We start from the raw sequence: 26125 nt of genomic DNA, 5'->3' as shown, positions 1-26125 counted from the left end.
TTGGTTATCGGATAGAAAACAAAGGGTAGGGTTAAATGGTCATTTTTCTTAATGGAGGAGAGTAAACAGTGGAGTGCTGCAGGGGTCTGTACTGGGATCAGTGCTATTTAACTTATTTTAAATGATCTGGAAATTGGAATGACGAGTGAGGTGATTAAATTTGCAGATGACACTAAACCGTTCATAGTTGTTAAAATTCATGTGGATTGTGAAAAATTGCAGTCAGACTTTAGGAAACTGGAAGACTGGGCATCCAAATGGCAGATGAAATTTAATGTGGACAAATGCAAACTGATGCACATTGGAAAGAATAACCTGAATCACAGTTACCGGATGATAGGGTCCACCTTGGAGATTAGCGCCTAAGAAAAGTATCTGGGTATCATCATAGACAATATGATGAAACCTTCCACCCAGTGTGTGGCGGCAGACAAAAAAGCAAACAGGATGCTAGGAATTATTAAAAAAGGGATGGTTAACAAGACTAAGGACCTGTTTTACATAGCCATGCTAGCGGCTGTTGCGTGGTAATGGCCCCGAAGCCCACAGAGATTTAAAGGGCTTCGGGGCTGTTGCTGCGTGGCTTTGTAAAACAGCAGTAAGAATGTTATAATGCCCCTGTATCGCTCCACGGTGTGATCTCATCTGGAGTATTGCATTTAATTCTGGTCTCTTTATCTCAAGAAAGATATAGTGGCGCTTGAAAAGGGATGGAACTCCTCTTATATGAGGAAAGACTAAAATGGTTAGGGCTCTTAAGCTTGGGGAGATATGATTGAAGTCTACAAAATCCTGAGTGGAGTAGAATGGGTACAAGTGGATCGATTTTTCATTGTCAGAAATTACAAAGCCTAGAGGACACTCGATGAAGTTACAGGGAAATACTTTAAAACCAATAAGAGGAAATTTTTTTTCACTCAGAGAATAGTTAAGCTCTGGAATGCATTGCCAGAGGATGTGGTAAGAGTGGATAGCGTAGCTGGTTTTAAGAAAGGTTTGGATAAGTTCCTGGAGGAAAAGTCCATAGTCTGTTATTGAGAAAGACATGGGGGAAGACACTGCTTTCCCTGAATCAGTAGCATTGAATATTGCTACACCTTGGGTTTTGGCCAGGTACTAGTGACCTGGATTGGCCACCATGAGAATGGGCTACTGGTCTTGAAGGGCCATTGGTCTGACCCAGTAAGGCTATTCTTATGTTCTTATGCTCTAAAGCTCGTAATTGAAGCCAATTTACCAATTAAGATAGGTGTCTAACTATAGGCACCCTTTATATAATTTGCTCCTTAGTTGTTATTGAAATATGTTCAAGTTTCAAGTTTATTAGGTTTTTATATACCGCCTATCAAGGGTATCTAAGCGGTTTTACAATCAGGCATTTTCCCTATCTGTCCTGGCAGGCTCACAATCTATCTAATGCACCTGGGGCTATGACTTGTTTAGCAAAAGATGTTCCATAATTGCAGAAAATTGTCCAAATCAAAAGCCTACCCTAGTTCTGCCCAAGAAATGCCTCCAGTACACAACTTTGTACTATTTTTTGGGACTTTTTCAGTTTTAATCTAAACTGGCTTACATATAAATTCATGATAATTATAGGGATGATTAAGTGTGTTGGTGATGGCGCTTTTCTGGTTGGGGGTACTGGAAGGGTATGTTGGTGATGGGGGTGTGTCTGGGTGAGTAGGGTCTTAGAAGGCAGATCAGGTTGTTTTGGATGGGGTGGGGTGTCCTGGCTGCTATTCATCTGGGACTTAAAGATATTATGCTGGGTCCGGCTGAGTATCAGCTGGGACTTGCATGTATCCCGGTCGCCATCACATATCCAGTCACACCTAGATATTTAGACATGGCCTGGCATTATATATCTGGGGCTAATTTAGCTGACCTTATTTAGAACTAAAAAAAATACTATCTGCTGAATAATGTTATATATTGAAGAACGAAGGCCAGTACTGGGCAGACTTGCATGGTCTGTGCACACATATGGTCATTTGGTTGAGGATGGGTTGGGCTTCAATGGCTGGGATGGTTTAGATGGGCTGGCGTGAACTTTGACAGAGACTTCAGTAGTTGGAACCTAAGCACAGTATCGTCCAGAGCTTTGGGTTCTGACCCAGAAATAGCTAAGAAAAAGGGAAATTTAAATTAAATCAGTAATTTAAAGAGAGGGTATGGTTGGGCAGACTGGATGGACCATTCAGGTCTTTACAGTATGTGCCATCATTTACTATATTATTATCTATAATAATAAAACCTTACGCGCGCATGCACACTTCCACTTGTTCCGTGATCAGTAGGTTCCTGGCAGGTAGGAGTGCGCATGCACGCCTAAGGTTCTGTTTTCCTCTAAGCCAGTTCGTCATCGTTGCCCCCACCACCACACCCGAACCTCCGTTGACCCTCCCACCCGACCCTCCCACCATGAGACAACCACAAACCTTTCGCCTCCAGCAGCATCCACAGCACTAAAAACATGCTGCCTCGCGGCCCTCCACCTCCCCGATTTCCTCTGCCGCATCCCTGATGACATCATCAGAGATGCGGCAGAGGAAATCAGGGCAGCAGAAGGCTGCGAAGCAGCGCACCCAGAGCGCTGCGGACGCTGCCGGAGCCAGGAAAACCGTCGGTTGACTCGCAATGGGAGGGACAGTGGGGTCGGCTGCACAGCGGCAATAGTGGCAGGGGGAAGGGAGGAAATGGAAACATGCTTCTCAAGGATTATACTGCAAATGGGGATGGGAGGGATACAGGCAGGCTTCGGAGGGTGAGGTGGGACAAAGTCTGGAAGGCAGTGAGGGGGGACATAGGAAGGAGGCACTGGGGAGCATTAAGGACATAGGAAGGGGCACTGAGGGCACTAAAGACATAGGAGGCACTGAGGGCACTAAGGACACAGGACAGAGGCACTGGGGGCACTAAGGACACGGGAAGGAAACACTGGGCGCACTAAGGAAACAGGACAGAGACAATGGGGTACTAAGGACACAGGACGGAGGCACTGGGGGCAATAAGGACATGGGAAGGAGGCACTGGGGGCAATATGGACACAGGATGGAGGCACTGGGGGCACTAAGGACATGGGAAGGAGACACTGGGTGCACTAAGGACATGGGAAGGAGGTCTGGGGCCACTAAGGACATAGGAAGGGGTACTAAGGACATAGGAAGGAGGCATTAAGGACATAGGAAGGGGCACTGAGGGCACTAAGGACATAGGGGGCACTGAGGGCACCAAGGACATAGGAAGGGGCACTAAGGACATAGGAGGCACTGAGGGCACTAAGGACATAGGAAGGAGGCACTGAGGGCACTAAGGATATAGGTTGGGACACTAAAGATATAAGAAGGCGGAACTGGGAGCACTAAGGACATAGGAAGGAGGCACTGAGGGCATTAAGGACATAGGATGGGACACTATGGACATAGGAAGGGGGCCACGGAGAGTCAGGCAGGCATGGCGCAACAAAGAAATATAGACAGGCAGGGGGCCAGGGAGACAGAGACAGAAAGAAAGACAAGACAGACAGGGGGCCAGAGAGAGACAGAGACAGAAAGAAAGACAGACAGACAGAGAGCGTCTAAGAAGAGAGAGAGAGACAAAGAAACCCCCCCAGACAGACAGACATCTACTCTAGCCCGTTAATATAACGGGCTTAAACACTAGTGTTACTATATTAATGACAAGAAGAAATGCATAAGTAGCATTGTGAGACTCAAGGGTGAAGGGGAGGAATATGGAGAAACTGATGGAAGATAAAGTGCTTAACAAATATCTGTTCTGTATAGGATTGGGATTAGGGTTTTAGAAAACAAGGACCTAGAGAAATGGAAGTGAGGAAGACCTTCAATGAATTTCAGAAGCCTGGGTTCATAAGAAGCTATCTGAACTACAAGTAAACAAAACAATGGGAACAGAAGGGATACATCCCAGGGTGCTGCTAGTATATGTAAACATAATTTGGGGGACCCATAAGGATTATGAAAGGTGGGCCTGGCTTAATTATGATGAGTGCTTCCATGGGAATATGTTTGTTTCCTGGGGCCATAGTAAACCACAGCAAAGCTGACCAAGTATGCTACAACTCTTTATTGACTCAAAATGATCCAACACGTACGTGTTTCGGCCCTCTGACCTGCATCAGGGGTCTTATTGATCCAAAACAATCTTATTAGATGTAGATTGTCTGCTCACAAAAACCTCAGCTTGCTTATTTGGTTGCATATCCGAAGTGCTAAGTTCATATGTGGTGTATGAAAAACTAAAAAAATCTGCCTAATAGTGTCATTGTGGCACTATCAGGCAGATTCTATTAGGCACTTCAAATATGTAACCAAATAAGCAAGCTGATAAGGTTCTTGTGAGCAGACAATTCTACATCTAATAAGATTGTTTTGGATAATAAAACCCCTGATGCAGGCCAGAGGGCCGAAACAGATACTGTACTTGTCAGCTCATTTTGAGTCAATAAAGAGTTATAGCACCCTTGATCATCTTTGCTGTGGTTTGCTGTTGCTTCATCTTGCTTCATCTAGTGCATTGGCATTTCCTGGGGCCCTCAAGACATTCATGACTCCCACAAATGACCAACAACATTAACAGCAATGGTGGCCCAGAATGGAGAAGGCATTCTGTTTGATGCTCGGGTATGCCAGCTATAGTAGGGAGTGTGGACCAGCTTCTATGAGCTGTCCTGGAGCAGCAAATGGGGGTAAACTTACTTCTGGAGATAAAAGGGGGGTTTACTAGCTCAGGTATGTTTGGAGGTACCTCCTGCTGTGGGGAGTCCTTAAGTGGGAAAGTGTGGAGGAAGACTCCTTCCCTGGTACAGTAAGAGCACATAGTTCAGCATACCATTGCATAGAGGATGCCCACATCTAATGTGTGGTTTCTAGCAAGAGTTCCATGCTCCTTTCAGGGGCAGCCCCAGGGAATAATGGGTATCTAATTCTTCATCAATGTGCAGATTGCAAGAGGCCACAGCTAGCAAGCTGGGGCAGGGGTGGCATTAGGGAGAATTCAGTGGAAGAGAGGGGATAAAGTTAAACCTAAGGCTGCCACTCCATGATTTCCTAGAAAAAAAAGAATGTATGAGAGATTCAATTTGAATATAAAGTTTCCATTTGCTAGCTGGTTTGTTTCGTTAATGTTTATTTCCATAATAGGCGCTTTGAGGTTAACTGTGGCTGCTCGGTTTCTAACCCACTGCTTCCTTTCTCGTAAGACCAAAACAAACGCCTCATGCACCTTTTCAGGTAGCTTTGTGTAATTGCAGCTATATATGTGCAGAGCTGGTGTGATTTCAAACAGAATTCATAACGTCAATATCCTGGAAGGTTTTGACCTGATTCCTCCAAATCAGAATAATACACACCACATTCTTTCCTGCTGTACTTGAACAGGAGGCAACAGAGGATTTCTCAGTTCTTGGCTGTACCTCGGCATTGGGATGCTTACCTTACTGCTCACCGTGGTCTTGAGTGCATCTGCTGGTGTCTCCAAAGGTGGGTTGATAAAAGAGATGGAGGGTGAAAGGAGAATTTACATTTTCACAGTTTCATCTGCTCTTTATTTTTGTATAATGCTAAGACTTACTCATTTAGAAACCAGACACTGGAGAATAAACATTAATCATGAGCTAATTTTAATCTTCGTAAGAATAAAGCAATATGATGCTGGGTAATGCAAGACAGCAAAGACAGGGAAGAATAAAGGAAAACAGATACTTTTTTTAACTGTCAATGCTTGAAAGCATATCTATTTTGATAAATAACCTTTTTTCCCTTTCATTTTATTATTTCCGTTTGCAATACAACCAAATTCTGTGTACATAAAGGGCTGTTTAAGAATAAGATTTATAAAGCAGTTACAATATGCTATGGTAAAGTTTTTTGAATGCATATTTGGTAATAAATGACGTGGTGAGCCCACCGGGACAGATAGGGAAAAATGCTTGAAGTGTCTGCAAGTAAACCGTTTTGAGTGTGGTTGTATAACTACACAAAAGATGGTCTACAAAACCATATCCCTTTACTGTTTTGGTCTTGTGGGGGTTTTTTTGTTTGTTTTTTTTTGCAAGTATTTCAAAAAATGGTAGAATAATCCCAGCTGACTGAAGATTGCCAGGAATAGCTAGCTGATCCAGTTTTGTTGTGTATTCAGCACTGCCAAATCCAGTTAAAGATAATTTCAGCTGAATATTCGGAGTCATGACTGATTTAGTCGGTGCCGCTCAATATATCTTCTGTACTTGAATGTAACTCATTCTGAGGAAAGAGCCAAATCTCAATAAAGAAATAAATAGAGCAGCAGGTTAAAACTGGACAGCAATGAATTTCAGTACTCTCCTGTTAAAAGAAAACTGATATCGCATATCTCTGATCCTGTCTCTTCATAGCCTATTGACTTTTGGCCAGGGCCAGTTATGAGTGTATTAGGTGTTCTAGGTAAATTCTCAGCCATGCACCTCCCTCAATTAACATTAAAGCCCCTCAGCACTCCCCTGAGATTTTGATAAATTCAGCAATCATGATCAACTAAATTCTATGCCTCCCAGAACAAGCCTGTAATAATGCATATTGGCTATCATATATCTTAAATGTTAAACTTTATTTACAGTAAAATCTGACGAGGGCAATTTCCAAACACCTATTTACCTGCCAGTGGAATAGTTGGAAGTGCCCCCTCTTCCTGTGGGTAAAAGTACAGGCTGATGGTTCTTTTATGTTTGTGTGGTTGTTGAGCCTATTGGTTTGCGTGAACTGCAGTTGCTCTTTGCTACTCCACTTCAGTCAGCTGCCCTAGTTCAATACCTAGTGCTCCTTTTACAAAGGTGCGCTAGGGATTTAACGCGTGGAATAGCACACGTTACATTGCCGCACGCGCTAGACCTTAATGCCAGCATTGAACTGGCATTAGTTCTAGAAGCATAGCACGTGGTAATTTCCTGCATGTACTAAAAACGCTAGTGCACCTTAGTAAAAGGAGACCCTAGTTTTACGTAATTGTTGGGACATTTTTCCTTTTTGGTTACATGTAGATTTATCCAGCCAAAAGTTAACTGATGACAAGCCCTCAAGGTTGATATATAATTTATTCAGTTAACTCTCAAACTTAATCAGATAAATATTCTAAATGGCGACCCCTTTCGTTGGTTGTTTACAGGAGTATGTTGTTCTGCTGATATTGGGAACAATCAAAGCACAGTAGAATCTCAGTTAGCCGGCTCTCGGTTAACCAGCACTCTCACCCAACCGGCACAAAAATCGACGCTGAAAAAAAAAAAGTCCCCTGAAGCTTCGGTGACAGCGGTCCTGAGCCGCAAACCTCCCTCCCTCCCTCAAGCCCTGAAGCAGCTGATGCATGAGCCCTCATCCCTCCCAACCCAAAGCACCAGCGCAGCAGTGTCCTGAGCTGCAAATCCCCCTCCTTCCTTGAAGCCATGAAACAGCTGAAACATGTACCCCCTTCCTTACCGACCAGCATGGCAGCGTCCTGAGCCAGAAATTCCCCCTCCCTCCCTCCTTCAAGCCCCCAAGCCCCGAAGCAGCTGAGACATGAACCCCCTCCCTCCTGCCCTGAAACACCAGTGTCGATGCATCAGAGGCAAAGTCCTGCTGGCTGCAAGCAACCTATTTTGAGGCTGCTTCCTGCTGACCTTTGGGTAAGGGAGGGAGGGAGGGACAGTGTGAGGGAGTTTGCAGCTCAGGACTGCCGCCTGCTTCTGCCCCCTTAGGACTTGAGGGAGGGCGGAAGGAGGGCTTTGTGGTTCAGGACTGCTGCTGTTCTGATGCTTCAGGGAAGGAGGGAGGGAGAACTCTCAATCAACTTGGAAAACAGTTATCCTGTATCCACATACCCCATGGGTGTCAGATAGCTGAGATTCTACTGTAGATGCATCAAAATGCTGAACAAGATTGACTTAACTTTTCTTGAGACCTGAATGCTCTCAAGGATACTGCAATCTTTCATTATCCACAAACCTCCAAATTCTATCGCCCCATTTCAAACTTACCATTCCTAATGAAATTGACAGAAAAATTGGTTTTTGAACAGCTTTCGGAATTCATCGAATCCACTAATGCATTACACCCCAACCAAACAGGTTTCCGAAAATATCACAACACAGAATACTCTATGATTGGTCTAGTTACAAACATTCATTACTTTCTTGACCATCATAAATCCGTAGCACTTTTTTCTTTAGATCTATCCGCAGCCTTCGATACCATAGATCATGAAATTCTCCTTAATCGTCTGCAATCACTAGGGATTGATGGCCAAGTCTTACAGTGGTTAACATCCTTTCTTTCAAACCGAATCTCGAGAGTCAAATTCAATGAGTCCTATTCTGAAAACTTTTCTTTATCTTCCGGAGTTCCACAAGGATCAATATTATCCCCTCTACTATTTAACATTTTCTTATCCCCACTTATCACCATGTCACAGTCACTAGGATTCACAACATTTTCATACGCTGATGATATTCAACTATTGCACCCTCTCAATCCAGAAAACACCGAAGAAATAAAAACTATCACTGATAAATTAGAAAAAATAAAAACCTGGTTAAATAATAACAAACTGGCTTTAAATACCCAAAAAACAAAAACCATGCTTTTCAACTGGAAAGGAGACATATTTCAAAAAACACCATTCATTCTTGATAACATTCCACTAGAATCAGTATCTAAGTTGAAAATCCTCGGCGTAATAATAGATGTTGATCTATCTTTTCATGACCACATCAGCGCAATAGTTAAATCCTGTTTCTACAGATTACGTCTCTTACGCTCAATTTCTACTTTTCTGGAAGCTAAATCACTTAATATTTTAATTCACTCTCTTATTATTTCCAAACTGGACTATTGCAATGCTCTCTTTATTAACATAACTCAAAAAGAAAATAGACGTCTCCAAATCATCCAAAATACAGCAGTAAAATTAATATTCAATGCGAAGAAATTCGATCATGTCACCCCCTTACTCATTAAATCTCACTGGCTTCCTATAACCCACCGAATTACCTTTAAAATATTATTTTTGGTTTACAAAACATTATGCTTCAACGAACCCCAATTTATTGCAAAATTAATTATCCCATACAAATCTGCTCGTTCCTTAAGATCTTCTTCTTTAAATTTGCTTTCAGTCCCTTCATTAAGAATCATAGGCACCAGACGCAATGATATATTCTCTGTAAAAGCGCCCACACTGTGGAACTCCCTTCCAAATTTTATCAAAATCGAAAAAGACCTTGTTGCGTTTAAGAAAATTTTAAAAACATATTTATTTCAGGACGCATTTGATCTATAAAACATAGTCTTTTTAAGTTTTCCATTCTCTTCTATTCCATCTTAACCCATGTCTACCTAATGTGCTCTACCCTTGAATGTTTAAACCTTTATAAATAACAAAATTGTAACTTCTTCCCTTTCTTCCCACCCCTTCATGTTCGTCAATCTTTGTCGTTTTTTTTAAAGTGATTTTTATAAACTAAATGTATGTCTGTCTATTATTTGATTATTAGAAACTAAATGTATTACCACACCCTGATGGTTTTTAATTGTACATCGCTTAGGTACTGTGATAAGCGATTCATCAAATAAAGGTAAACTTGAAACTTGAAACTTGAAACTTCTGTATATGGCGCCTTAAGTTATGCGTGCAAATTGGGGCACACACCTAATTTGCACACACAGCTCGATTAATTGGCCTAATTGGTGTCAATAACTGGCAATTAATACCTTGTAATAGATACTAATTGGCACTAATTATACATTGCCCACATAACTTGGACAGCACGATTCTATAAAAAGTATGCGCCAGTCGCAGTGTGTGAATTTGAAAAGTGGGGTGTTGCCAGGGGCAGATAATGGATATTCCTAAAAGTTATGCACTTTGTTATAGAATATGCCTGATCCATGCACAACTTAGGCGCAGGTTTTTAGGCATGGTTTTAACTGGCCTAAATTGGTGCACTTAAAAGTTAAGCAATGCGCTGGCATTTAGAGTGATTCTATAAAAGGTACGTGCATCTTATAGAATTGCACTAGCCAACATTCTAATTGGTGCCGATTTCTAGCACCATATATAGAGTCAGGCCCATACTGGAGAATCCCACATAATAACAATACAGCACTGAAATATTACTAATGCAATTGAATGTGAGATGTAAAACTGTAACGCACTGTGTTTAAAAGCAACAGCTATGCTGTAATTGCTTTGTCCTATAAATAAAACATAAAAATCAGATACTGATATTTTAAAAATACATAGAAATTCCATATACAGGCATAAAAACTAATTAAAAAAAAAAAAACAGTCTAACAAACAGATAGAAATGCAGTAGTTACTTTCAAAAGAAAAATGCACTCCAACCTTTAGGAAGGCTTTCACAATTTAAAAATAAATGGTCACTGTTTTACGTATCAGTGCAATATATATATTTTAAAAAGCATCAATTCTTAGCTATTCTAGCATTGGTAATGGAGATAGGTATTTCACAATGGACGGAAACTAATACATTTTTATAGTCATGCGTTATAAGTGTCATGCTGGGTCAGACCAATGGCCCATCAAATCCAGCATCCTGAATCAGACAGTGGTCAATCTAGGTTACCTGCAATTTACTCAGGTATCATGCTAGGGGATTTGATGCATGTAGAGAATGACACAGGGACAAAATTGTCCCCATCCCTGCGAGTTCTGTCCCTGCTCCATTCCTGTGTTTGAGGCTTGTGCAGATGAGAATAGAGCTTGCAGGGATGGGGCAGGGACAGGGACATAACTCGACGGGACAGGGATGGAGATAGATCCTGTGGGGACAGGGACAAATTTGTCTTGTGTAATTCTCTGTGATTTAGGCTCATGACGCTGGTGGAAGATCTCTTCCCTGCTGCTTATGCCCACAAATAATAGCTAGGAAACCCTAAGTCTACCTGGCTAAAAGTTCATAGACTTTTCCTCCAGAAACCTATTTATTTATTGAGGCCCATATCTCATTTAAATGAGCATGCATAGTATTTAAAATGTTTGAAGGATCCACTCCAGAATATTTCTTGAGCTGACTTTCATTCCCTGCTAACCAAAGAGAATCTAGGACTAGAAATCTATTTCTAGTTCTATTCCCATCTTTCTCAGGGATATGCTTTAAGAAAAATTTCTGTGACTCTTAGCCATCAGGCAGTTTGCTTTTGGTTATGTGCATTATTATTTTAAGATACCTTCTGTAAAAACCTTAAGATTTACTTAGGGCCCCCTTTTAAAAAGCTGTGGTAGTGATGCTTCTGCAGTAAATGCACCGCAGCCTATTTAATTCCTATGGGCTTTGATGCATTTACCATGGCAGCATCGCTACCATGGCTATAAAAAGCCCTTATTTAGAAAATATTTATTATAATTTATGACTTTTCTTTCTCTTTTTTTTCCTTTTCTTCTTTTGTTAATCGCTTTCAGTGGCATAGCAAGGATGAGAGGTGCCTGGGGCGGTGGCACCCTTCCCCCACCCTCTTCTCCATCCCCCACCTCAACCCACTCCTCCCCCACCCCCTCCTCCCACGTGCGCTTCGCTTTCCTTCCCCCCTACCTCTGTAACGTGCTAGTGTCAACTCTTCCTCTGATGTCACTTCCTAGGCGTGGGTCCAGGAAGTGATGTCGGAGGAAGAGTCGATGCTGGAGCGACAGCAGGGGGTTGCCAGGAACATTACAGAGGTACGGGGTAAGGGAAGCGGTGCACACATATGGCAGTGTGTGTGTGTGTGGGGGGGAGCTGGGAAGTAGCATGGGGCAGAGAGGAGGATGGGTGGGGCGGTCCACCTCCCCCTTACTACACCACTGATCGCTTTGAACCTTCAATTGTTGGGCATTAGCAGGCTACAATAAATTTACTATAATTATTAATCATTTTGACTACATCCTCTCACAATAGTTCACAGACTAATTGCATACATCATATCTTGTAGAATTTGAACTGCTTGGAAACATTATAATTGTGATATGTCTATTAAAGCATTCTACTATATATATTGTTTCTTCCAGCCATCAAAGTGATCCAGCCACCAGTGATAGTATCCAACAGGCAAGGGAATGCCACTCTGGTTTGTGGCTATAAGTTCACTGGCAAAGTGACAGAGATTCGTGTGACTTTGCTCAAGGGAACAGATGATAAGTCTTCTGTGATGTGCGCCTCATCCTACACAACACAATATGAGCCTTTTACCACTAAAAATATCATTCAGTGCCATGGGGTACCTGGCCCAAATAATGTAACCCTGACTCTCATGGGGCTACAAACTTCAGACACCGGCAGATATGCATGCAGGCTGGAGATCATGTATCCTCCACCATATCGCACCAGCATAGGCAATGAAACTCTGATCTATGTTAGTGGTAAGTGGACATCTATCAAACCGATTTGTATGGAGATATTTGGAGCTCAGATTTTTTTTAACTCATTTAAATTTATATTTTTTACAGAATAAAGACCTACCATGTTTCCTAAGCTATGCACAGGGCAGAGCACTCTCTCTTCCGGCCAGAGCATCCCCCTCCTCTAGTGAGGGCTGCATGGAGTAGCTGTGGTCTGCATGCATGTATCTGTTGGCTCTGCCAGTCCCTTGCCCCAGAACAGGAAATTGACATCAGAGGGTGAGGGGGCTGGCGGAGCCGACATGCAGACTGTGGCCCCTCAACCTCTCCATGCGCCCCGTCACTGCATATCAGTGTTGACATTCATCAGTAACGGACAGCGAGGTTAAAGCCCGCTGCAGCCTCATAACCTGGAAATTCAATTCTGAGCTGTGTGTGGCAATTGCTATTATATTTTCTGGGTTCATTTTTGGCCACTGGAACTCAACTGGTTAAGTTAATATTCAGCACTATCCAGTTAAGTTCCTAGCAGTTAAAGATAGGCCTAGTATTTATGTGGCCTAGTTTAATTGCTAAACCTGATGAATAATAGGTATTAACCAGCTTTATTGTGAGACATACGGTAGTTGGTCAGCTGCTATGCATTAACTGCAAATATTGAGCAGTCTATCTCCCACTGTGTATTCGCAGTTATCCAGCTAAATACTATTTAAGCAGCCAGCAGTTATTACTGACTTGTTAAACAGTGCTAAATCTCAGGTGTGTGTGTGTGTGTGTGGGGGGGGGTATCATTTTTATTTCTCTTGCCTGTTTTCTGATATTCTAATAGCAGTTTTGTATGGTGTAGCAAACAAGCACAGTAGATTAAGGTTTTAGGTACATTTTGTTCTTAATGACCTTGATATGACACTGATACAGAATCTCTTGCCATATTCTCTCTCCTCCTGGGCTTCCCAGCCCAATCACTCTTTCTACTTACAGTATGTTGAAGAGTAACCTAATGGTTAGTGCAATGGCCAGGGGATCCAGGTTCAATTTCCGTTGCAGCTCCTTGTGACTCTGGGCAAGCCACTTAACCCTCCCTTGCCCCAGGTACAAAATATGTACCTGCAGAGGTTTCTTATACCGCTTAAGCCAAAATTCAAAGTGGTATACAATAAAATACAATAAAATTCATTATCGGCATACAATGGCACAAAACAAAAGGTTAAAAACAAAACATTGTTATTGGTTAGTAAAAACAAAGACATACACCAGACGAACAGAAGTAAAAACAAGAGGGGAAAGAGAGGAATTACAAATTAGTAAAGAAAAGAACAAATAAGGAAAAAACAATAAGGAGAGGGTTGACGTGAAGAACAACAGTGAGATTATATATAATATGTAAATGGCTTGACTGTAACCATACAAAGGTAGTAAATCAAATCCCATCCATTTTCATCTCCCCAGTCCTATAGTCTTTTCTTTTCATTCCTTCCTTCTACCCATAAACATTATACTCTTTTTGTCTTTCCTTCTCTTTCTTGGCATCCACCACTTCTTAACCTCTGTTCACAGCCCTACCAATCTCTCAGCTTTGTAGCACATCCCCACCATTCCCATTGTCTCTATCTCCCCTCATCTATTGCTGTTGGACCTGTGGTACTTCCTGGTCAGTGGTGTAGTAAGGATGAGTGGCGCCTGTGGGGGGGAGAGGTGCCCCTCCCCCGCCCCCTGCTGCACGCATGCCCCCTTCCCTTTCTCCGTACCTTTTAAACTTTTCTGGCGTGAGCAGCATGCTACCCACATTGGTGTCGGCTCCCTTTGACGTCACTTCCTAGGTGCGGTTCTTGGAAGTGATATCAGAGAGCGCGCCTAAAAGGTATGGGGGAAGGTAAGCGAGGTAAGGGGAGTGAGTGGGCAAGTATGGAGCAGGGTGCGGAGAGGAGGAGGGTTGCCTCCACACCCCTCGGAAGACCGCACCCAGGGCAGATGTCACCCCCCGCACCCCTTTACTACGTCACTGTTCCTGGTCCCTAGATACTGATGCTGATATCATTGCTCCAGCTTCCCACAGCAAATATAGCTCCTACCCCATCCATCTCTCATGGCCATACCATTTTTTGTAAACCGCATAGAACTTCACGGTATTGCGGTATATAAACTGTTATTATTATTATTTCCACTTCCAGGGCTGCAGCTGTTTTCAGCCCACACAGCCATATTGATCTTAACTCCATGCGTCCTGCAGCTTCCAGTCAGCACGAATTAGCCTTTTGAAGGATCTTTCTGCCTGATATTCAGCCTAAGCAGTTGGCATTTTTCTACATACCAGCCACTGTGGCCAAAGCAAATCTGAGCCAGATTGAAGAATGATCACGCAAACCACAAATAAAAGTTCTCCAAAAGACCACAAAAAACGTTATCTCTGAGGGAGAATGCAAATAAAGACAATTTTACCAATAATAAATTAATGTGAAAGTGAGTCCTCTCCTTTCTTCAGTACAGCTCTAGTAATAGCCATGATGCTACAATTGGCTTACTTTTGCTACTTTGTACCACATACCTTCATGGGATCCCACAAGTGTGTTTGTTCATATGCACCACTCAAGTAGTGACCAAAGGATAATCAAAATGTGAAAATATGATATATCCTCTTCATAGAAAATGCTGTCTAGAAATAAACAGTCACACAAGGGCCAAAGACACATATAATATAATCATAAATATTCAACTTATCTTGCAATGAAGAAATATTCTTGAAATGTTTCAAACACATCAGTACTTTATTTGCATTCTCCCTCAGAGATCAGGGTTTCTTGCGGTCTTTCAGAGAACCTTTGTTTGTAGTGTCTGGAGAGTAACTGGTGCTTGAGTATCTGGATAGCAAAAATAGTCAGTCTGCTATCCATATAGCTAACCAGATAAAGGTAGGGAAGTTTATTTTTGCTGTCCTAAATTCACTCAGATATAGGGTTACCAGATGTCTGGATTTCCCTGGACATGTCCTCTTTGTCTAGGTTTTGAAAACCTTCCAGCTCGGAACTGCGTCGGGAAGGCATCTGCGCCTGCGCGGATGCAATGTGGCGATGTCGTGTGCATGCGCACAGATGCCCTCCTAACGTGGCTCCAAGCACGAGGACAGATTGAGGGGGTGGGGCTGGGGAGGCGGGGCTGGGGAGGAATGGGGCGGGGTATGGGCAGAACAGGGCGGAGCTGGGTGTAACTGGGAAGGCCTGGGGACCGGACCATGGGTCCAGATTTTAAAATAGTAAAATCTGGTAGCCCTGTTCAGATAGCGACCTGGTTAGTAGATTGAATATCGTGGATAGTTCTGAGTTGGTTTGCAATGATATTACATAGCACCATCTAGATAGGGCTGCTAAATATCAGATAGGTCCAATTAAGTTTTATTCAGATAGTGGCCATTGTCTGGGGTAAATGGCTTTGTTTTCTTTCCCTTTTCTGTATTTTATGACTAGTCTCTGAACCACCACAGCTTTGTAACCCAGAGGTTGGGAACCACTGGTTTTGGATGTCGGTACATCCAAGCAGGTCAACATTTTTCACAAAGTGCTCATAATCAAATTATTGAAAAATATATAAACACACTCAAGATTATATCAATATCAATTGTATATTATAGGCTACTTCATGTGTAGCAACATCTAGAGTTAATACCAGGCTTTATTCTTAATACCAGAATTTATTTATTGGCACATATAGGAGCTCTTTTACTAAAGTATATTTTGGGCGTAACACATTTTAACATAGGATTTTGATGTGCAGCAAGCCCAAAACTAACAACTAAATCAAGAAGGGGCATTTCCAGTATTTTTAATTGCAGGTTGTGTGTTAATGTGCGGTACCTGCTGAGAGTTAACTCTGCGTTAGCACAAGCTAGCTCATGCTTCTATGCCCACCCTCTGCCCATGCCATATAACCAGACAGAAATCCTCTGAAGAATTCAGTAACTTCAGGTTTAATGTGTGGTAACAGGCAAACTACTGCAAAACCCATTAATGCAGTCACATGGTAGTCTGTTTTGGGGCATTAAGGGCATGATTCTATAAACGGCACCTAGCGGCACCTACATTGTAGGTGCCATTCGACACAGCTGTCAATCAACCGCTAGGCAACGTTTATACTATATACTATACTATGAACTATATACTAGGCAGAATTCTATAAACTTTATAGAATTCTTCCTAGCGGCATCTAGGCATACTTAGGCATCACTAGGTATCTTGGAGGTAGGCCCTGGTATATTAGGCCAAGTTTTACTGGGCTTAATTTACTGGTGCCTATCTCTGATGCCTGACAATGCCTAAGTCAACCACAACTATTCTTTGCCCCTAACCATGCCTATTTTTCAGGTAGGCATCGAAAGGCGCCTCCACCTAGGCATCACTAGGCGCCATGTGGAATTCTGTACCTAATTTTTAATTTTAATTTTTTTAATGAATTATTCAATTAACTTCAATAGCACAGTCAATTACCATAGCAAAAACCCCAATACAAAATATCCTTAAAAGACACCAAAATATAAGTTGGGCGTGCCCTAGGATACTGCAGAAAGTTAACTCCCTAGACTCTACCAAAAATATACAAACCTCAAATCTAAATTTTTAAGATAAGGAGCACCCTCAGCGTGAGTATGAAAGCTTTAAAGAGCAACTCGAAGAGAAGCTCTGGTGCTTAGAATAGCAAAGCCAGCAAACACTGAGCAGAGATTACCACTCACTGCCAGCTGCATACCATCATCTGGATGCTCCTGTGTGCTTTAAAATGCAAGTCAAGTGCAAACAGTGTGCAATAAATAAATATATATAAAAGTGGAAGATAAAAAGTTCACTGTCCTGCAATGCCCCGAATGCCTAACCCACTGACCTGAACAGAGAATGAAAAAATTAATCACTTGTCCCTCCAGTTACTTAGCTCAATAAAGGTGCTGTAGTCAAATAGTAGCAAGGAGAGTCCAGCTTTTTTTTGGATCAAAGACCAAAGTTAAGGTGCAGTCCTCTATCAACAGTCAATTACCATGCCATTTATGCTAATTGATTTAATTTAGGTTAGGCATGTGTTTTAGTTAGGCGTCACTAGGTGGCCTCAATTATGGCACCTAGCAGCACCTAACTAGGGCACCATTTATAGAATCTATCCTTAACTATTTGCTAAGATTCAAGAAAGAATACCACAATTTAAGTGCCTAGATGATGTGAGCTACATGTGAGTTCTATGATGGCAGTTCTGCATGGAACTGCTGTTTTAAATACCAGCTTAAATCTGCAGTGTCATACCTAGGTATAGGTGCAAACACTTATATCATGTTGGAAGCTGGTTTAAATGCTTGCACCTAAATGTGGGCCTAACTGTTAGTATTTTATAACATGCATGCTTATCTCATGGCCCTCCCACATCCACATCCCCTGGAACTTGCATGTAATAGAATTTGCATGTCAAACTTCTAGATTAGCAGCTAAGAACAGTTGGGTGCATAATTGCTATTTAGTGAAGAATAACCCAAATCACAGATACCAGATGCTAGTGTCCACCTTGGAGGTTAGTGCCCAAGAAAAAGATCTGGGTATCATTGTAGACAGTATGATGAAACCTTCTACCCAATGGGCGGCAGTGGCCAAAAAAGCAAACAAGATGGCAGGAATTATTAATAAAGGGATGGTTAACAAGACTAAGAATGTTATAAGGCCTCTGAATCACTCCATGGTGTGACCTCACCTGGAGTATTGCATTCAGTTTTGGTCTCCTTATCTCAAGAAAGATATAATGGCATTGGAAAAAGTTCAAAGAAGACCGACCAAGATGATAAAGGGGATGGAACTTCTCTCATATGAGGAAAGACTAAAAAGGTTAGGGCTCTTCAGCTTGGAAAAGAGACGACTGAGAGGGAGATATGATTGAAGTGTACAAAATCCTGAGTGGAGCAGAACGGGTAGAAGTGGATTGATTTTTAACTCCTTCAAAAATTACAAAGACTAGTGGACACTCAATGAAGTTACAGGGAAATACTTTTACCAATAGGAGGAAATATTTTTTCACTCAGCGAACAGTTGAGCTCTGGAATGAATTGCCAGAGGTTGTGGTAAGAGTGGATAGCTTAGCTGATTTTAAGAAAGGTTTGGACAATTTCCTAGAGGAAAAGTCCATAGTCTGTTATTGAGACAGACTTAAGGGAAGCCACTATATCAGTAGCATTGCTAGATCAGTAGCATGAAATGTTGTTACTCTTTGGGTTTTTGCCAGGTACTAGTGACGTGGATTGGCCACTATGAGGATGGGCTACTGGGCTAGATGGACCATTTGTCTGACCCAGTAAGTCTATTCTTATGTTCTTGATGTAAATAAGCACCAATTAACACCACTTAGCATATAGTTGGCTATTAACTTCAATTAACAGCCAATTATTAAATTACATTTCACATGATTGACCATGTTATATAATTGCAGGCAAAATTTGTGCAAGCAAGTATACAAAATTAATGAGTAATTGCTTAACACTCTTTCATAATACTGCCCCATAGCGAGTAATTCTATAAGAAGAGTGCCAGCAGCTAGGCACCAAGAACGCACGTAAGTGATAAATATACAAGCATTTACGAGGGGCCGTTAAAAAGTTCTCAGCCCAGTTAAGAAGAGAACGATATGGAGATACAAAAAACAAAGTGGAGAAATGATGTTCCTGAGATGGACTTTATTAATATTAAAATAATATTAAAACTTAACAAACCACATAAAATCTTCTAGGATCCATGAAACTTACAAGTTATTTCACACTTTCTTGACACTTTTCGTTACAATGATATGAAATGAAAAGTGTCAAGAAAAGTGTGGAATAATTTGTAAGTTTTATGGCTCCACATCATTCTCTTCTTGGTTAGGCTGAGAACTTTTCAGCAGCCCCTCGCAATTGGTTATATTTCTAATGGGTATGTGTGTATACACATGTATAAAGAACAATATTCTGTCTAGGAATTCATGTTAATATTCTTAAGGGAGGCTTTGTGAATTTTGAGAGATAACCTGAATAAATAATGTTTTCTTGTTTTGTTTCAGAGCCGGAGCCATGCACAGAACCCACCCTGGTCCCCACAGAGCTGGTAGCAGTCATCACGGGATTGTCTGTCTATAGTATCCTTATGACAATTATTATATTGATTAATAAGGTCAGTCTTAGCATATGAAAATGGGTGGTCATAGTTAATATGAAAGTACGGCTTATGATGAAATAAAAGGAAGGAGGGATTCACACATTTGATGCAGGCAATAGCACACTTTGACCACAAGGATGGAACTCTTCAAAAGGTTGAAGTGAGATGTATGAACTATGGGCTAGATTCACTAAGCAAATCGATCATGTATCTATCGGTCTGCGAGCCCTTTGCGACCTGATTCCCCTCTGACCCGATTCACTAAAGTGTTTAATGATCCCCTCCTGATCCATGCATGCAAATGAGAAGAAACGCATGCAAAGTGGACAGGGACGCGATTCACTAAAGAAAATTTCCAATCTGACTGGGCTGGCCGATCAACCCCAAAAGCGACTGCTGGGGACCAGTCGTAAACGGCTTTCTGACTCTCCAGCTCCATTTAAAGCCCTGCTCTTTGCCGGCCCTGCTGTCTGCTGCCTGCTGCCTCGAATCTCTCCTGCCTGCCACTCCGATGTTCTTACCCGGATCTCTCCCCGAATCGCCGCCCTGCTCTGCCCATATCTCTCCTGCCTGCTTGCCCCAACTCTCCTGCTCTCTGCTGCCCTTCACTGCAGTGCAAACCCATGGAGAGTCGGGGGAGGCAGAGAGTCAGGGCTGGCAGAGAGCAGGAGAGTCAATCTACCGGCCCAACACCCCCCCCTCTGTACATACAAGTTGGGAGCAAGAAGGGTACTCAGTCCCTCCTGCTCCATTGCCCTCCCTCTCTCCACCAGCCCCACTGGTTCAATTGCCGCACCCCTAACCGGCCCACCCCTGGCTGGGCCCTGCCCACCTGCTCCGCGTACCTTAAGAATGTTGGGACCTGAAGGATGCCCAGTCCCTCTTGCTCCTTAGGCCCCCAGGATCCATCTTCAGGAGCAGGAGGGGTGTTCGTCCCTCCTACTCCTTAGGCCTCGATCCTCTTCGGGATCAGGAGGAAGTGTAAAGTCCTCCTGCTGCTGCTGGCCACTATGCAATAGTGGCCCTAGGCCATGCCCCAGCACATCAACCGATGCACGGGGAGGGGGCCTAAGGCCCTGATTGGCTGAGGCGCCTCGGGCTCCTCCCTGCTCTGGGTGCCTCAGCCAATCATAGAAACAGAGATATTTATGGGAGGGTGAGAAATTGTTGATGTTATTGAGAAGACATTTTTTCATTGGTAGCTCAAGACAAGTTACAGTCAGGTATAAGAGATATTATTCTATCAATTAGAGGTTCATATTCTAAGTCTGTACCTGGAGGGTGAAGTGACCTTTCCCAAGGTCACAAGAACTATCAGCAGGATTTGAATTCTGGCTAGAGAATAACACAGAGACAAATTTGCCCCATCCCCATGGGATCTCGCTATTCCTGTCCCACCCCTGCGAGCTCTGTCCCTGTCCCGTCCCATTCCTGCAAGCTCTGTCCTCATCTGTACAAGCCTCAAATATTTTAAAATCACATATGTTTGAGGTTTGTTCTCTTAAAGCTGAGCTTGCAGGAATGGGACATGGACAGTGACAGAACTCGCAGGGACGGGACGTGGATATTGAGTTCCCGTAGGGATGAGGACAAATTTGTCCCCATGTCATCCCTAGTTCCTACCCTGCACTATCCATTTTACTACATGTACTCACCCACCAAACCCATTTGTGTTTCTCACAGGGAAGAGACTGCAGTCTCTGTAATTTTAGCTTTGTTTTCCCTTTCATTTACTGTAAATGTCCCTTACCATAACTACTTGTGCTGCTCATTTATTAGGACTCCATATTTTCTGATGATTGGAATTAAGCTGATGATTATATGATTTTACGAGAGGATTACAATTTTAGATTCAACAGACACAGACATAAAACATTGACTAGAATTGTATTTAATAAACATAAGTTGTGTAGCATGTGCTGAATGCTATGTGGCATGCTAAGCTTTTGTAAAAGGACTCCTAAGGTAATCATCCCTTCTGTGTATGATAAAAACGTTTGCTACAAAATGGAGAAAAATTCTTACTACAGTAACAGTAAAACACTGATTTGCTTTTAAAAAAAACCCAAACAAAAACGTTTCAGAAGAGAAAAGCACATAACCAAGAAAATGCTTGAAATGTTCATAGTCTTTCATTTTTAGAAATGAGCACAAGGCCAACATTTTCAAATCATTTGGCCTTTTGTTTCCCAAATTTTCAGAAGTTTCTTGCTTCATTAGAGCAATTTGCCTTGACACAAATGTTACCCCCACCCTCCCCTTTTACTAAGCCACGGTAGAATTTTCTACCACAGCCCAGAGTGCTAAATGTTTCGACATTGCTCTGACACTCATAGAATTCCTAAGAGCGTCCGAGCATTTAGCGCCCTGAGCTGCGGTAGAAACCTCTACCGCGGCTTAGTAAAAGAGGACCTTAATGAGCATTACAAAATTTTAATGCATACTAATTAACAAAGGGACCCTTTCACTAAGCTTAGTGCATGGTAACAGAATTAACATGCATTAAATTCTATGCATCTTATTTTATACCTATGGGCCACGTGGCACTTAGCGCACTCAAATGTCTGTTAGCTTGTGCCAAGCATTAGCAGAAGGGACCCTAAACATGTAATGAACAGAATGCAGACACCAAAAACACATCCCTGCTCTTTTATTTCTTTTTGTCCTGGGCCATCAGGTTTTGTTTTTTGGGGAGTGATTCTGTATTAGTTTTCTAGAATGTAAGAAAAAGACGAAAGCAAGTTATATCATACACATGCCAACCATTCCCCTGGTTTATTTTATTGAAACATTTTTGTATACCATAGCACAATTTTAAAATACACCTTGCTTGCCTTCTATCTACTATTTTCAGATGCTATTTGTGCTGTTAGCACTGCTGATTCTTTAAATGTGTTTATATTTTGTTTTGCATGCTTTTACAGATGCAAAGTAAGAGCTGGTCGGCCACTGGGATCTATATGAAAATGCCTCTTGCTGACCTTGAGAGAGAGAGAAAAGTTCACCCATATGAGATTCTGAAGAACTGACAGTAATAGAGTATCATGAAGACAGTAAACTGTGATGCATGTTATATGTGCTAATGTATACTGTAAAGACTGCAATTGGTCATTTTACCCCTAAAATCTATCATACATCTATCAAGTAAGAAATAAAATGTGAATTGTAACAATGAGATGGAGAACGATGAATAGTTGGGGCAGATACTGCACTTAGTCCAACAATAAATGCTAAAGAGACCTTGTGAGGGACATAGGAGATTTGGAATTAGGTGCAATTTTTAGGCATGGAATTAGAAAAAAGCAGAGAAGTATTTAGAAGATTAGCTAATATCAGAACATAAGAATAGCCTTACTGGGTCAGACCAATGGTCCATTTAGCCCATTAACCCATCCTCACGGTGCCCAATCCAGGTCACTAGTATCTGGCAAAAAATACATTATTCTGTTGGTTTTGTATTACCCTCCTCTATATGTCTTTTATTTCATCATGACTTTTCATAAAAGATCATTTGCTTTTGGCTTATTATTTTATAAGATTAATTAAATGAGCATTATTTGTAGCTGACACTGATTATACAAAGGCAGGTTTAAGGATGGCTTCAAATGCAGACACTAAAGATAAATGCTTGCTTATAATTTGATTGTTATAAGAATCTAAAGGGAATCTAATTAATGGCCAGTTTCATTATACTAATGAGTTGGAGCACTGATGTTAATTCTCATACTGGTACTAGTATACTGTCTTGATTGTATAGCTTCAGATCTTGGCACCACTGCTAGGAATCAAAGCTGATGGTTATCAACATTGTTTGTGAGCTCTTTATGCAACTAGTATTGTTGGTCTACGTGCCAAAGGAATGTTCTCTATCATTGAGAAGTCTGTGCATCATAGAACTTTCTGACCATAAATTTGTAATCAAAGTGCATAGCTTTGCAATGAGCATCTACTGTAGATGTTGATCTAACAGCTGGAGACTCCCTATTTTCTGTTGTAAAATTTATTTTTAAATGGATTATTACAAAATCTCATTTCAAATTTTGCAGTTCAGTAATACATTTAAGAATGTTATTCATGTCGTATACTTTACAATAACAAGAATTCTTCAGCAGTTGTAGGATTATAGATAATAAGATTTCAGTGTGGTAAAGATCTTATTTTATGGTATCAGTAGGCTTGTGTCATCCAAATACAGTTATTATCTTTGTGTTGCCAAAATACAGTACTACTGTATTGTAATTGTATCTTACTGGATACTGATGGATCTCTTCTTTTGATGAAAGATGAATGTTACCTGAGTGCCAATGAAGAATGAGCAAGTGATATCAGCATATTGTTATTTTAACAGTCTATTTTCCATGAAAATAAAAAAAGGTATTATTCCTATTAAGTACTTTAATAAACTGAGAGAAACTATTTGCCTGAATTTGTTAATTACTTGTAATGATTCTTATAAATTAGCTCACTCCAATATTCAGAACTGAGTGGAAAGACTGGCCATTTTCAAAGAATGCTGTCATACAGACATCCATGTCCCATGTTTTGCTCCGTTCCTAATTTGGATGATCCGATTTATGAAATGGATGCAATTGTCTAAGCCAGGACTGCCCAAGTCCAGTCCTCGAGATCTACTGGCAAACCAGGTTTTCTGGATATCCACAATGAACATGCATGAGATAGATTTGCTTACCAAGAAGGCAGTGCAGGTAAATCTCTCTCATGCATATTCATTGTGGATATCCAGAAAACCTCGAGGACCAGACTTGGGCAGCCCTGGTCTAAGTATTCCATATTCATAAAGCTCAAATTTTCATTGTGTCTACAACATTATTTGAAATGTCTAAACTGGACATTTCAAAATTTTTTGTATATTCAGCTGCACTCGTATAGGTAAGTGCTTAGCTATATGTAAAAGTTATGGCGGCAATTTTAGAAGTGCTATTCTCATTTCAAATATGGATAGCCCACATATTGACATATAAACTCCCAAACTGTCTAAACTGTGATCTCAGAAGCGCTCAGAGCTAAACAGAAAACGGCTGAAAGTGTGTTGACAGTGGTTTAGGGGCATGTTATGGGCAGTGTTCTCAAAGTCTATACCCAATCTGTGTAGCATGTTGAATGCAAGACAAATGTTGGGATGTCACCAATAAAGATGAATAAGCACTACTGCAGTATGCTCTGTCATTGCTAGCACTGTTGCCTGGAGAAGAGCTAATACGTAAACCTGTGAACCATCCAAGTCTGTCATTTGCAACCTTTCTTGATCTTTGGAGCCCAGCTCTCACACTTCTGCTCTGCCTGCTCGCACAAATCTATCCCCTGTCACCCTTTCCCGTACCCATCTGTGAGCCCCCTGCCTCTATAGTTACACAAAAAGATGCTAGGCTCTAAAAAGAACAGAACCTCCAAATTACAGTATAAAAGACAATTATATTTGAAAAATACCCAGCATGGTTGTGTTTTATCCATTGACTGCATCAAGGATAGAACTGGTTGAACCGTACAAGCCTTTATCTGCAGTCATCTATTATATTACTATGGTGCTTATTTTTGAAGCATATGGATGTCTCAAAAGGCTGAAATGGATGTCTATGTGCTTAAAACGTCCAAGTACAGAGTTTGCAAAGAGAGGAAAGTGACATCCAACTCTTCAGTTCATTCAAATAGCATGGTGGTGTGTTATGGGTGGGATTGAAGAGGGACTGAAATCTGGATATCTAGGAATGATTACAGAAGGGGGAGAAATGTTCATGTCTAAAAATAGACATCTTTATTCAGGCCTGTTTCAGGCACGTCCAAAGTACAAAAAGGTGCTTTATTTGAGAAGCTATTCAGCAGCGGCTGCTGTCTTTTTCCATCTCCCTGAATGTAAAATTGAAAAAGGCTCTATGATGACTTCAGGTATTATGGGCAACTTTAACAAAGCAAGTCTGAGGAGTAGCCTAGTGCAGAGGACTGTAAGTCAAGGGACCCAAGATGCTAATCCCACTTAAACTTTTTTTTTTTTAACTGTGATCCCTCCAGAAACAAAAAAATACCTATTGTATCTAAATATATAAGCCACTTTTAAACCTAAAGACTATAGAAGTACTGTACATTTATGTACAGTAGATATGTTGCTGTTCCTGGAGGACTTGCAACGATATTTCTGGAGGAGAATGTGGCATAGTGGTTAGAGCAACAGCCTGCTCCTTTAAAAGATAGAAAACAGAGAGTAGGGTTAAAAGGTCAATATTCTCAATGGAGAAGGGCAAATAGTGGGGTTCCCCAGGGGTCTGTGCAGGGACCCCTGCTTTCTGACATATTTATAAATGATCTGGAAATGGGAATAACAAATAAAATGGAGGTTTTTAGTGCTGTCCAGCATGCTGAATGCTCTGTGCTGCCCCGACAGTCATAGAGCTCCTATGAGCATCGGAACAGTGCAGAGTATTCAGTGTGCTGGCCGGCACTAAAAATCTCTATTGCGCTTTTGTAAAAAAAGGGGGGGGGGGGGGTTGGGTTGGGGGTAAATTTGCTGATGGCACAAAATTATTCAAAGCTGTTAAATCACAAGAAGATTGCGAATAATTGCAAGTGGACCTTTTGAGACTGGTAGAAAGGAC

The 26125-nt window shown here is 41.6% G+C and overlaps 1 protein-coding gene across 1 annotated transcript; it reads left to right on the top strand.

The window, feature by feature from the left end:
- The first annotated feature begins 5449 nt into the window (after positions 1-5449).
- On the top strand, positions 5450-23921 carry LOC117361523 (cytotoxic T-lymphocyte protein 4-like). The gene is made up of 4 exons (XM_033946972.1): positions 5450-5504; positions 12040-12390; positions 19423-19532; positions 22442-23921. The coding sequence occupies exons 1-4, from the start codon at positions 5450-5452 to the stop codon at positions 22544-22546; spliced, it is 621 nt and encodes a 206-aa protein (XP_033802863.1). The 3' UTR covers positions 22547-23921.
- Positions 23922-26125: the final 2204 nt, after the last annotated feature.

This window comes from Geotrypetes seraphini, chromosome 5 (assembly GCF_902459505.1).
Source record: "Geotrypetes seraphini chromosome 5, aGeoSer1.1, whole genome shotgun sequence".
Lineage (NCBI taxonomy): Eukaryota > Metazoa > Chordata > Amphibia > Gymnophiona > Dermophiidae > Geotrypetes > Geotrypetes seraphini.
Note: the sequence above shows the minus strand (reverse complement) of the source record. Positions and strands in the feature narration are given on the sequence as shown.